The sequence below is a fragment of the Scedosporium apiospermum genome (genome assembly GCF_000732125.1).
Source record: "Scedosporium apiospermum strain IHEM 14462 chromosome Unknown SEQ_SAPIO_0085, whole genome shotgun sequence".
Taxonomy (NCBI): Eukaryota; Fungi; Ascomycota; class Sordariomycetes; order Microascales; family Microascaceae; genus Scedosporium; species Scedosporium apiospermum.
This window is the reverse complement of record NW_015971786.1, coordinates 419,408-431,922: the sequence shown is the minus strand read 5'-3', so window position 1 is coordinate 431,922 and position 12,515 is coordinate 419,408. Positions and strand designations below refer to the sequence as shown.

Here is a 12,515-nt window from a genome sequence, read left to right as displayed (position 1 = left end):
TGTCAGTTCGTTGCAATGATCAACCGGCCATGAAATCCGTGGTGTCCAGCAAGTGTGCTAACCCATCACCGTCTCTAGAGTCTCCGAGAAATCACGATGCCTTCCGTAGGAACGTACGTTGCCAACGGCATGTCCGATATGTTATTCCAGTGGACTGCCGCGGGGGTCAACGTTTACGTCCTACAGGGATCGTTTGCCGGCCCAAAGGTCAACATGACCGGCAATCGGGTTGCTGGCGTCCTTGCTTATCAGCAGGGCGGCGAGGAGCAACTCATGGCCGCGACCTTCTCCGGTGGGGTTGGCCACCCCGAAGATACCGAAATGGTTCTCGGACCGGAGTGGGTCAAAAACGTCAAGCACCTGGCCAAGATCATGGGCCTGAGTGTCGGCAGCATCTTCGACGGACCGAAGAGCCGCGGCCACGCCGGGAGGTGGCATTGCTCGCACTGCGAGAAAAAGCTGGCCGCTTTTGCGGTGTCGACTCTTCTGGCCAGAATTGGCCAGCTCCCGGAGGAGTTCGACGAGGTCAGCCTGTACGACCTTGAAAAGGTCAGGCGCCACGACTGGGGCGTGGGCAATGAGCCGCGCCTGGAGATCCACATCACCAGGTCTCCGTGCCAGCTATGCGTCAAATTTGTACGCTACCTGGCGGCTTTTATGAACGTGGATCTTTCGATCCGCGTTGGTGGGCTTCTGCGGGCTGTAGAGCCCGATCAGTTCCCGGGCCGCCGCGTCCCAGAGCTCGCCAACCATGACGACGAGGACAAGGACGATCTGGAGTTCGATCAGGACAACGCGGTAGATGTCCCGGTCGAGCTCCGCGAAGGTCTCCTCGCGGCTTTGAACGCTGCCAACCCTCGCAACGTTCTGTCGCGCACTCCTGAGGAGTTGCGTGAGAAGTCCTGGGCTGCTCAGACACCTGAGGTCGAAGAGGAGGAGGACGATGCTGGTGAGCCCACTGCTCACCAGCAAATCCCCTCTTCTTCCACGGTTCGCGATGACTCCGAGGACCCTGCCTATCGGCGACAGGGAGTAGACCCCCGGCTCCTGTTCGACCCGCCGTTCCCGACCACCCCCACCACCCCCTCGACCGAGTACAGCGACGACGATGAGGACGTCGATGACGACCATGGCGACTACCCTCCCTCCGATTCCGATCCAGAAGAAATCAGCGAGGAGGAGTTTAGGGCCACATCGGTCATCCAACCCAAGGACTGTGACATTCCGCTGCCGTCGATCGAATTTGACGAAGAGGTTGAGGACCTCGGCGAACGGTTGGTGGAGAATTCCGATGAGAGTGAGGATTCCGAGGACGAGGATACCGAAGATGCGCCTACTCCCGAGCCCGCTCCCGCTGTGGTATCGTCGAGGATTCGCCAGCAGATTCGCAACCACGGCTACACCGGTCCTGTGCTTCTGCGACAACAAACTCCCTACCCCAAGCCTAGGCCGAGCCCACTATTCTCGACGCCCTCGTGTGTCCGCGGCCGGTTCAAATAGAATGAGAACCGTACCCAGAGCAGCAGCCGTGGCCAGAAGAGGTCCCGTGACGAATCCGATGAGATTGGCGAGAGTCCCTCTGCTCCCGAGCGCGGGCCCTTTACCAACAACGACGAGAGTCCTTCTGCTCCCAAGCGCAGACGCCTTACCGACGACGACGATACCGAGGAGGTCGAAGAGAGCTCTCAGGGAGCGGAGAAGCAGCATGAGTCCCACTACTGGGTCTAGTTCTTTTTCTTTTTTTTTTTTTCTTTTTTTTTTCTTTCATTTTTGTTTTTCATTACTTCCTTCTGTTTTTCTCTTTCAAGTTTCGGGTTTTTGCACTTGTTCTTCTCGAGGCTTTTCTCCTTTGGAGGTTTCTTTTTCGTTTTCTTCTCACTTTTCCTTTCTATTTGCATCCGATATTATTCAGCGCGGAGTTTAAACATCAATGATACCTGGAAGCTCAGTTTTCTTGCTTATTTAAAGAGGGAATACCTTTTCGTCTCGTTTGAAGGAGTCAAGTGGTTTGATTCGGTTACGTTTAAAGGGACTCTATTCGTTTCAATGGAATTCGGCAAGTGGCATCAACATACTTTTACCCTCCAGTGACAAGTTCGATCCAGTCTTGGGCGAATAAAGAGTAGTCTATGGCATCGCTTTGTATGTACTCTACGTTTCGTTCAAGGTATACTTGTAGTTCAACAGCTCGGTTTCTCGAGGCCTTTTTCATTTGTCCATAAGTAATATAATACAAGTAGAAGAGAAGTTGTGATGCCCGCATGGGCAGACATTCAAGCGCTGCACTCAGCGACTGGGAAGATTTAAGCAACGATAGTAAACACCTGGGAGTTATCCCCAGTGCAGGCAGCAGAGTCAACGCGACCCGCACCATCCACGAGGCAGATCCGGCCGTTCTCGCTTACGGGAGCGAAGGCGAGCTCCGTCTGGCCGTTGAAAGGGACGAGCTGACCAGAGTTGGTTTCACCCTCTGTTCAAGTACGTTAGCAAACGATATCCAGGGAGAGTTTCGGGAACACGAGTTATGTGGGGAGCGTTACCTCCAGAGGCTCGGCCTCCGCAGGAAAAGATGGTGACAGTGTCGCCGGCCTGCCTTCGCCCATCGAAGCTGATACAGCCATTCATCTACATTGTCTTGAGTTAGTCCAAATTGAACGAGTCTCTAATGGGGGGAGGGATATATAGGAAAACCTACCAAGCTGCTAACGATGAGGGCAGCGCCATTGGCATTGTTGTGCCTGCCTGCCGTAACGATGTCGAACTTCTCGTTAGGACTACCCGTACACTCAACGAGCTGCACGGGGATAAGGTTCTGCCTGAAGTCTCCGGCGGTAGGATCCACGAAGAGGCACTGGCCCTCGGGGGATCGGATCTGAACGCCGGTGAAGGCACGGGTAGCCGTGTTGTCGAACTGGTGAGCTTCAGCTGCGGCTGTGGGGTTGAGGGTACCCCCAGCACGAGAAACTGGGACGGCTTCAGTAGGGTTGACGGTTAGAATGTCGTCAAGGGCAACAGCGGCAGTAGTGGTAGCATCGGCTTGTGCAGAGGTTACGGCAGCCGCTTCGTCAGTGGTAGAAGCGGCACCGGTCTCATCAGCGGTTGTGGCAGCCTCAGCTGTAGTTTCAGGAGCCTCCTCAGAGTCGGTAGCAACGGCGGTTTCGGTAGCCGCGGCGGCATCAGTTTCAGTGGCGACGGCAGAGTCTGCCGCCGTAGGAGCAGAGACCTCGATAATCTCGGTGACTGTCACCACACGGACGGGAGCGCAGTCAGTGGCTTGGTTTCCTCCTTGTCCTCGGTCGCGGCCCCTGCCGTTTCCACGGACGCGGCCATTCCCTCGACCATTGCCCTGGCCGTTACCTTGGCCGTTGCCTCGTCCAATTCCACCGTTGTTGCCACTGTCGGTCTGATTACCGCTACCAGCTTGTCCATCGTCGACAACCGCCTCATCGCCGTTGCCGGCATTGCCCTTGTTGTCATCTCCAGTTGCCGCATACTCCTGAACATTTCTACCACCAGCGCTAGCAGCGGCACCCGCAATAGTGAATGCCTGGTTTGCATTAGCCGCATCGCACCCAGCAATGGCAACAACATTCCCATTGACAGTCAAGCACTGGTTCTGGGCATTCTGTGGGGTGAGAGCAAGGGGACCAGCGCTGCCGTCAAAGTCGAACAATTGCGAGTTGGATACCTCGCCGCTTCCATCAGCCCGACCACCGCAGGAGAAGAGGTGGACTTGGGAATCAGCAGCCCTCCTCGGGTCGAAGCTGACGCAGGCTTGAGACTATATTCCAACATGTTAGTACGTTGTTGATGTTTGGGGTTATCACAGAGAGACAGTGGGCCTCAAGACATACAAGAGTGTTGACCAAGAGTGCAGCGCCGGCTTGGTTATTATGCTTTCCTGCCGTGATGACATCCCATCCTTGGCCATCAGTGCTCCCACAGGCAGCCACCTGCAGAGGAGTCAGGTTTGCCCTGAAGTCACCCGAGAGCAAGTCGACGAAGAGGCAGCGTCCGTCACTGGTGGTGATCTGAACATCGGAAAACGCCCGGGTGGCGGTCTCGTCACGCTGCTGTGCCTCTTCAAAGGAGGCCTGGTTAAGTTGGTCAACGGCCCTGGAAGTCTTGGCGGGTCCTGCGAGGGCAACGGCGTTGGCATAGGCCAAGAGAACGGAGAGTTTGGAGATCATGGTGGGTATCCAGCACAGTAGAGTATCACTACAGGCCTTCTGAATTTTGTTTAAGGAGAGGATGAATCAAAAGGGTGTTCGATCCGGCCCAAAAGGAAAGGAAGAGAAAAAAAGGCCTGTTTGGTTTTTCCAGAAACGAAATGGAGTTTCCCAGAAACGAACGGCCTGCTCAGCAGGTTTACAAAGAGCAAGCAAAGAATGAAGGAGTGTGAGAAAGAAAGTAAGAGACTTCAGAAGAGGCCACGAGTGAACTGAGCTTGAGGGCTCCAAACCAGAGCTCTTCCCGAAGGAAAGGGAACGAGTCACGATCCACTATATATTCCACATCTTGGGTCCTCATCTCACGATACCTTCCATTCCTGGTCCAGCGCAAAAAACAAGCTTAGAGGCCGCATCCTGGCTGTCCCACTGTCTACGATGCCCCTTACATTTCCCCAACGACACTGTCGCTGTCACGGAGGTGCGTGCCCTGTCAGAGGAAAAATAAAATAAGAATATGTCGTCCGATGGTCGCGTTGGGGTCGCAGTGTCTGTGTAGGCGCCGTGCCTGCTTTGTCGGTTTGAGGCTTACAGACGATTGCGACGTCGGCGTCAAGTTCGGCCCGCGCCCTCCATTCAATTGTCCGTTGGGCTTCTTCTTTGAGCATGGAAGCGCCGGGGTGTCCTGTCGGCTTGTCAATTAGCTTCTTTGATCGGACAGAACATGGTTGCTGCTTGCTTCTTTTTCTTTGGGTCGCAGACGGACACACCTGGTGCCGATGAAACCGTTAGAGTCGGAGATCTGGGGATTACAGGCGCCCAGACCGAAGAGGAATAGGGGCACTTTTAGTGATCAATGGATGGCGCCCCTCGCAGATCAGCGCTACCCCTGGGAGAATCACGAGAATCATAGGAATCATCATTAATGCTTGGCACAGGCCGTCTTTTCGTGGATCCTACGAAGTCCATGCATTGATTATTGATCTTTCTGCGCCTAGAGCACTTGCGAGTTGTATTTAATTCAATCGTATGCAGGATCCTCTGTCTAGAACCGATTCTCGAGCTTGGGAATGTCCTCGAGATGGGCAGATTCTTTCGTCGTATTGTAGGCTCCTCTAGACTCTCGAGCCTCCTGCTAGAACCCGGCCAAAAAGGAGGGAAAAATAAAGGTTGTCCAGGGTGTCTCACAACATCCTCAAACACGACGGCCTGGTCAGAGCTCCCAGCAGGGATCCAAAGCCTAGCTCAAGTGACAGGTCCATTCACGGTGTTTGGGCCGAAAGACCACATCGACCGAGCATGTTCGTTCCCCCGAACTTCGAAGAGATGGAATGAAAATAAGGTTCCAATATCGATGGTGCCTCGTTCAAACGCAGACCAAGAACGGGTTCGAGCGAAGACGGAAAGATCTGCGATCTTAGCTTCGCCCTCTCCCTCCGGATGTGTTTTGCTCTCTCAGGCGACAGTAGCCCACATCAATAACTCCACTTAGAGCATAACCCTGAGCGTAGCCGGAGCGTAGAGCACAGTACTTCGTAGGGAATACAAAGGGTGAAGCAGTAAACTACGTGGAATCTTTATCCAGGAAATGGAAATAAACTCGCAAGTGGGGAAAGGGCAAGAGGGATAAACAAGACACCTCCTGGGAGCAAGGAGAAGAGACTCGAATTGCCAAGAAACCGACTTGTCTAACCGATCCATCGGAATCCTTCACATCCCTCGATATTTCCTTTCTCACACTCACCATAGCTTGCGTAACCGCGCTTCTGGGTTGGGGTTTTGGGTTGGGGACTGGCCAGGCCAAGTCAACCCGCTGCCCGACCTTGTTGAGAAGACCGCTAATCGAATAGAATGGCGTTGGTCGTGGATGGAGCATGCAGTGACTGCTTCGTGCCTCATGCATGGCGCCGAACTGCACCGTCCGTTGGCCAGACGTACAGATAATTAGCTCGCTTTTCCTTTTCGCTCCTGCCTTATTACTTTTGGTAATACTGGACCGTAGCATACACACATAGCTCGTAGGATCCCGTCGTCCATCTTCACTTTTCCTGACTGCCTTCCGTTTGCCCTGTAAGAGTGGGTTGAGAGCTGGGGGCGGGTCCGTTCTCCGGTCCTATGGACAAAAGAGGTGCACCAAGCTATCTCGCGTTTCGGTGTAGGCCTACGAAGGGGGGGGAGGGGGGGTTGATTGTTGCGAGGACTTAATTAATCTACTGCTCTTAACTAAATGTGCTTCTTACCTAAAGGAGCCGACTGTATAATAGATCTTTGGACTGTTGTCTTATAGTCTCGACGGCTGGATTGGGTATGGCTTATCGAGGCCGCGCTTGTCGACATTCCGAAGCTCTCTGTTCCAGACTTACGCAGAAACATTCCATTTCCAACCTCCGAGAATCTGTAGATGTCGCTCGCCAGCCCCGTTCCGCTCCCGTTACACTTAGGACCAGCGGAGCAAGTGTGCCCGGTCAGGGTAGTTCTCCTCTAGCGCCTTCTGAATAGCCCTCATGCACTCTTCCTTGCTGTACTTCTCCAAATCGGGCCAGCCATGCTGCTTATATACGCCGGTGATATTGGGCTAGCCGCCCTCTGGTGGCTCAATAACTTCTGATTCCGGGAGGTATACTTTGACGAGGAACCGGTAAAAGTCGCGGATCGCTTCGACGCACTCATTACGGTCGTAGTCGATGTCTCTTAACCTTGCTCTCTTTTTCAGCCCCGGTGGGTTTAGGTTGAAGTACCTTGGCATAACGGAGGAGAAGAGGAAAGCAATTAAGGTTATTAAGGGGCGTATTTATCTCAGAGGGGGTTGAGGACTGAGGAGGGGATTACAAAGAGAGGCAATGGGGTACGCAGCTCAATAAAGGTTGGCCACTAACGGGATCTTGAGATGAAAGCGGGTCGAGTTGAGGGGTTTTGCTATTCGACACAAACCGCCATATTGCCATATTTGGTCGAGCTTAAGCTCATTGATCTGTTGGTGATCTGTCGTAAAGCTTGGCTTCCCCCACTGAAGAAAATGGATCCCCACACCGGGCAGCCGAAGTTGGGTTGCATTCGAAGGCAATATCGGTAATAACATCGTCAATATTGGTGCCAGACTCACATAGCGGTTTCGAGATGAAGTTCCATCGTGGATGTGAAGGAAAATAGCTGTGCGTATCCAAGCTCCATCATTGACACGCCCATACATTCAGTTCATATGGAGGGCACACACTACGTCCATCCTCGAGGACACATGATTATCACGGAATCCATCGATAGCTTCATGCTACACCGGTGCTGTGGATGGACTCGATTCTGTTTCGTTGCAACAAAGGGCAGCTTTCTTATAAATACAACCCGTTCAATGGGTTGTTGCGGTATCGTAACATTCTTGTCATCCGACTCCTCGATACCGATACCTCCCTAACTCGTAGGTACAAAAAAGACTGCCTGCGCCCAAGTTGCAAAACAAAAGGACCGAAACGACAACGAGAAATAAAAAGAAAGAAAGACCAAACGAATCCGCAAAAGACGTACACAGAGCCCTGGAGCGATCCGATATTCCCTAATTTGAAAGACTTCAATGGTAGCCCTCTCTGTAAAATTGTGTAGTTACACCTGGGGGGGATTTCTCAACCATCCGAGACGCCGCAAAATACATAAAAGGTTGAAAACGACTGAGATGAAAAGAAAAAGAAAACAAGCAGACCAGACCCTTTCCTCCCTAGTAGAAACATACAAACCAGCCCTCGCGTCGTCGCAGAGAGAAATACCCGAATGATTGAGAGAAGAAACGAAAGAAGGTCGTCGACACAATAAAGACTTGTGGCCGGGTTGGAAAAAAAGGCGAAGAGGCGACTCGCCTAGGGCTCATGGCTACATGCTCGCCAAGATTCTAGTGTCGACGTCGACGTCGTCCATAGGCCCTAGTTGCATATCGCCTCGAGTCTCAACTGCTTGCATTCTAGACTCCATGCCTTGGAATCGAGGCTCGTATCCGCCCATGTGGTTCCGCAGATCCATCAGCTGCTTCTCAACATTGTCGAGACGCTGACCCATGTGCATGAAGCCCTGGCCCACGTCGTGTATGAGTCGGTCGAGCTTGTTGGTGAACGATCGAATCGACTGCGCAAGAGGCGTGTTCTCTTGGCCCGGTGCGGCCGAAGGGGGCCGGGCGTCATGATTGTGACGAGATTCTTGGACGGCGAAACGCCACTGGTGGCCGAGCTGGACCTCGCAGACGGCCTTGGCTCGCCAAGGGCAGTCAACCTTGCGCGTCGACGGTGTTCGCTTCTTCGCCGTGCTGTTGTATTTGACGCCGCCACGATCACATACGAGGTCGTACCTAGTCGGCTTGCCGTCCCTGTAGTTGGAGGCGCGAAGTTTCACGATGCCATAGCCATGGTCCTTGGCCCAGCGCTGGACAGAGCTCAGCAAGTCCTCGAACGTTCGGAAGATGCCCTCGGGTGGGGGCAGAAGGGTGGCTGCGGTGGTTGGTGTCTCCGGCATGCCAGAGATGTCGCCCGCGCCCGTTAAATCTGGGGTCGCGTTGTGACGTGTTTGGTGGTGGATAAACGGTTTGGGGGGCGTCGAGTACTCCAGCGTGAACGTTGGTGCCGGGCAAACCTGCTCCGGCGGGGAATAGTTGGGGAAAATGGTTAATGGATTTAATGAAAAAATAGGCTAGGTGCGTTTGAGATAGAATGCTGTTCTTTCTTCGAAGAATCCGATCGTGATGGAGCTTCTGTCGATGAAGAAAGTTGGGGGGCGATTCGAGGGTGTGTAGAGGTTCAGTCTGAGATTTACAATCCGCACGGTGATGGAAACTAGGTAGTTTTATTTTCCGGTACGAAACGGTTTAAGGACCTCAACACTCTGACGGCGCTGACCAGACATGCTATTGCACGTGCTGCTCACTAATAGTATTGTCACGTGATCATGTCTCTCCGCCGCCACTTCCGTTTGAGAGACACCATCGCTCCTCCGGTCGCTGCGGCACTCTAATTATGTCATTGAAGTACTCAAAACCCGAATCGGGAAAGGAGCCCAGGCAATTCCATTTCTCAAACGTCGAATTTCGGTCTTGGTCTCCATTTCCTCGTTCCATTACTCAGACGCTCTCGAGTCTCGCCATCTTTCTCCGCCGCATACACCGCCTTCCTATTCCGGGTTCCCCTTGCTACGTCCCCCATTCCGCTCTCCTCGTGATACTGGCGAAAGAGCTGTGGCAGGTTCAAGACCTCGCCTTCCGTGCGTCTAATTTCATATCTATATTTTGCCATCCAGCCATTGTTTGATAGCCATGGCGCCTGCAAACCGACAAAAAGCCCAGGACTCAAAGGCTGGCTCCAACGAGTCATGGGACGAGGCTCGGCTTGAAGCCGCTCTCAAGAGGCTAGATAAACTCCATGTTCAGGTACTCCTTCCTTGCGGTATCAAGTTCGAGAAGTACGAACCTAACATAGCTATTAAGGCGAGCCAGCTCAGAACAACCATCCCACGAATGACCGCTCCCTTATCAGAGAGCCGAACCCGTGAGTTGTCCTATGTTCTGCTAGTCTAGCCGCTTGTCATTCGCTAATAATAACACGTAGCTTCCGAACTGTATCGCTTGCTCATGAAGTCTGTAGCTGATGCTCACAAGGAGATTCAAGACTTTAGAGAACTCATGGGCGACGCCGAGAGCAAGAAGATCTTTGACCGTGCCAACAAGAGCCGCAAGGAGAACCCTCTCGGAATCTCCACATGGGATCCCACAGAGCACCCTAACTGGTATGCAAATGGGAGCTCGTAAGGGGGCATTTCCCTTCAGAGAGAGACTTAGGCACAGATGATATTTAGGTTGAGGATCGATTATCGGGACAACGGCGTTTTAGGCTCATGATATTTGAACGCAACAGGATGTTTATAGGATGGAGGATAGCGTTGTAATTTACATGCCAGGAGCTAGCGGATTTCTCATTTCTTCTTTCACTTGTTGAGCTTTCTAGCACAAATTTCATCGTTCCAAGTCATAATCGGCGGTGGGCTTCTCTCAATCCTAAAGATACTAGTAGAAAACAAATACTAGCTCGTAATCTAGAATTATATCGACCGTCCGAAGCTTCTTTCCCATTCGTGTCTTCTTACCATAACCTTGGCCAAAGACCACAAGCAACTGGAGAGGCCAGCCAAACCTCAGCGCCTAGTCACGTGACCTGTATTTTAGTGCCACAGGAATAAAGGGGAGCTGTGGCTTGCTTGTTCAATTTCGTGGCTAGTGAACCCTGCATTGCAAAATTGACCCACATCTTGTTACTGACCCTCGCCCACACAAAATTTCCCAAATCTCGAAAACCTTCACTCTTTTCCCCGTGTATCACCAAAGCGACCACCAAGCACACCAAGCACAATGGCCCCCCAAAGAGTGACCTACCGCCGCCGCAACGGGTAAGACGACCGATTTCTCGATTTTGCGAAAGGGATAATCGATCGATTTGTCCCTTTTGCCGCGTCCAATTCGACCGAGGGGTCAAGAATGTACTAACTTTTCGCGATTCTGTAGCTACAACACCACCTCCAACCTCACCCGGACGGTCAAGACCCCTGGTGGCAAGCTCCGGCTCCTTCACATCAAGAAGCGAGGCACCAACCCCAAGTGCGGCGACTGTGGCAGCAAGTTGGCGGGCGTAAGTCGATTTCCAGGATACATTGAAGGAGAGAGGGGGGAATCGAGGGGCAGCGAGTGGGAGTCAGGTTCTAGGACTTTTGGAGGAGGGGAGCGCGAAGGGAAAGGCAATTGGGATGATAAGTTCTGGGGGACCATGGATAACATGTCTCAATTTTCCCTCGCGCCCTCGCCCTGAAAGCTACAACCTGCTCTCATTTTGCGAGTCGGGCTCGAATGAGCGTTGTGTGTACTAATGGTTGCCAATAGGTCCCTGCTCTCCGACCCCGCGAGTACTCCCAGATTTCCAAGCCCCAGAAGAGCGTCAACCGTTCCTACGGCGGATCGAGATGCGGTAACTGTGTCCAGGACAGGATCGTCCGCGCCTTCCTCATCGAGGAGCAGAAGATTGTGAAGAAGGTGCTGAAGGAGCAGAGCGAGAAGAAGAAATAAATGGAACAACCCCGTCAAACGCAAATATAACTCTATCTCTCTCTCTCTCTCTCACTCTCTGAATTGCATGAGCATGGATGGGAATTAAAACAAGAATGGGCCGACGGCTTGGTTTGTTGTTTGTTTTTCAACGGTGTTCGCTAGGGTTCAAAGGGGAATCGACTACATGATACATACACAACCAGTTTACCGGCATGGCAGTTAAAGGCACACTGCTTCCGTCTGTTCTTCGCTTGATGATTCGGAATGCAACAAGCGGTCAAGTTCGTGCAAGTCTCAGTGGCTCTTCTATTTACGGGTTGGGTGATTGTGATGATGCATAGCCAATACGGGTCGAGCTTTTTCCGTTTCACACGCGAGGGGATATACCCAAGAAGCAAGATCCTTACCCTGCAAGTGTATAACAAAGTGTATGAACTTCCGGGTGACTTAGACGATAGGAATGGGAGGCATATTCGAGTTGCTGGGTCTAGTATGTCGTAGTATTGTCAACAGACGAGACGCTTGCCATCTTGTTTGCGCCGCCCTCCATGTCCACAAACGTAAAGCGACAGTCTCCTTCAGGCGTTTGAAATTACATTCCTAGACTGTTAGGGTGGCTCGAATAGGTATTTGCCAGGGCGTGAGTAGTTCTAGAGTTACTCATACTATATCAGCCGAACTAAATTGTAGTTTATTCCCTCTTCCCTTTGGTATGAATTTCTCGTCAATAGTCTGCTAGCGAGGGATGTGTCTGTTGTGCGTTCTAAATACTGTCAATGTGATGGTGGTTGTTGTAGGAGCGGGACAAGATCGATAAGAGCTCCAAATTTCTTATCGGCAACAAACAAATTCGTCATCAAAAATTCACCCTTCACAAATCTACAAGTCCTTCCAACACATCAGTCCATGCGCAAAGCCACAGCGATGTCGCGACACCTCGCGAGGAATTTCAGGGCAGTTACATGCCAATGTCCTTCGCTCCGTCCTTCTATCCCAGCCGCCCACCGCATACTCAACACAGCCCGCGAAACGCGCCAGTTTCGAGCACCTTTTCATACGACCCCATCGCCATGGCGGAGTCGGCAGAAACCTCCCAAAGAACCACCGAGAACCGACTTCGGTGAACTCGACGTCCTAGGGAATACACCGACTCCACCGACGGCCGTCGACCGCTGCCTTCCCATGGGTTTCCATCTGAATGGCGGAGTTAGAATTACTGACGGCAGTGGGGTGCTATTAGTTAACGGAGAGGCATTCAAATGGAAGCCATGGGATGCGATGAC

The 12,515-nt window shown here is 52.4% G+C and overlaps 3 protein-coding genes and 1 pseudogene across 3 annotated transcripts; 2 read left to right on the top strand and 2 right to left on the bottom strand.

Moving 5' to 3' along the window:
- Positions 1–96: 96 nt before the first annotated feature.
- SAPIO_CDS2139 (uncharacterized protein) lies at positions 97–1,728 on the top strand (the record flags this gene model as incomplete). Its single annotated transcript, XM_016785250.1, has 2 exons — positions 97–1,475; positions 1,527–1,728. The coding sequence occupies 2 exons, from the start codon at positions 97–99 to the stop codon at positions 1,726–1,728; spliced, it is 1,581 nt and encodes a 526-aa protein (XP_016645128.1).
- Positions 1,729–2,303: 575 nt separating this feature from the next.
- Positions 2,304–4,190, bottom strand: SAPIO_CDS2138 (uncharacterized protein; the record flags this gene model as incomplete). The annotated part of the gene is made up of 4 exons (XM_016785249.1): positions 2,304–2,470; positions 2,541–2,625; positions 2,696–3,781; positions 3,855–4,190. 4 exons carry the CDS (start codon positions 4,188–4,190, stop codon positions 2,304–2,306), a joined length of 1,674 nt encoding a protein of 557 aa, XP_016645127.1.
- A 3,837-nt stretch (positions 4,191–8,027) lies between these two features.
- SAPIO_CDS2137 lies at positions 8,028–8,660 on the bottom strand (annotated as a pseudogene; the record flags this gene model as incomplete).
- Positions 8,661–9,453: 793 nt separating this feature from the next.
- Positions 9,454–11,250, top strand: SAPIO_CDS2136 (uncharacterized protein; the record flags this gene model as incomplete). The annotated part of the gene is made up of 4 exons (XM_016785248.1): positions 9,454–9,685; positions 9,746–9,923; positions 10,696–10,819; positions 11,068–11,250. 4 exons carry the CDS (start codon positions 9,454–9,456, stop codon positions 11,248–11,250), a joined length of 717 nt encoding a protein of 238 aa, XP_016645126.1.
- Positions 11,251–12,515: the final 1,265 nt, after the last annotated feature.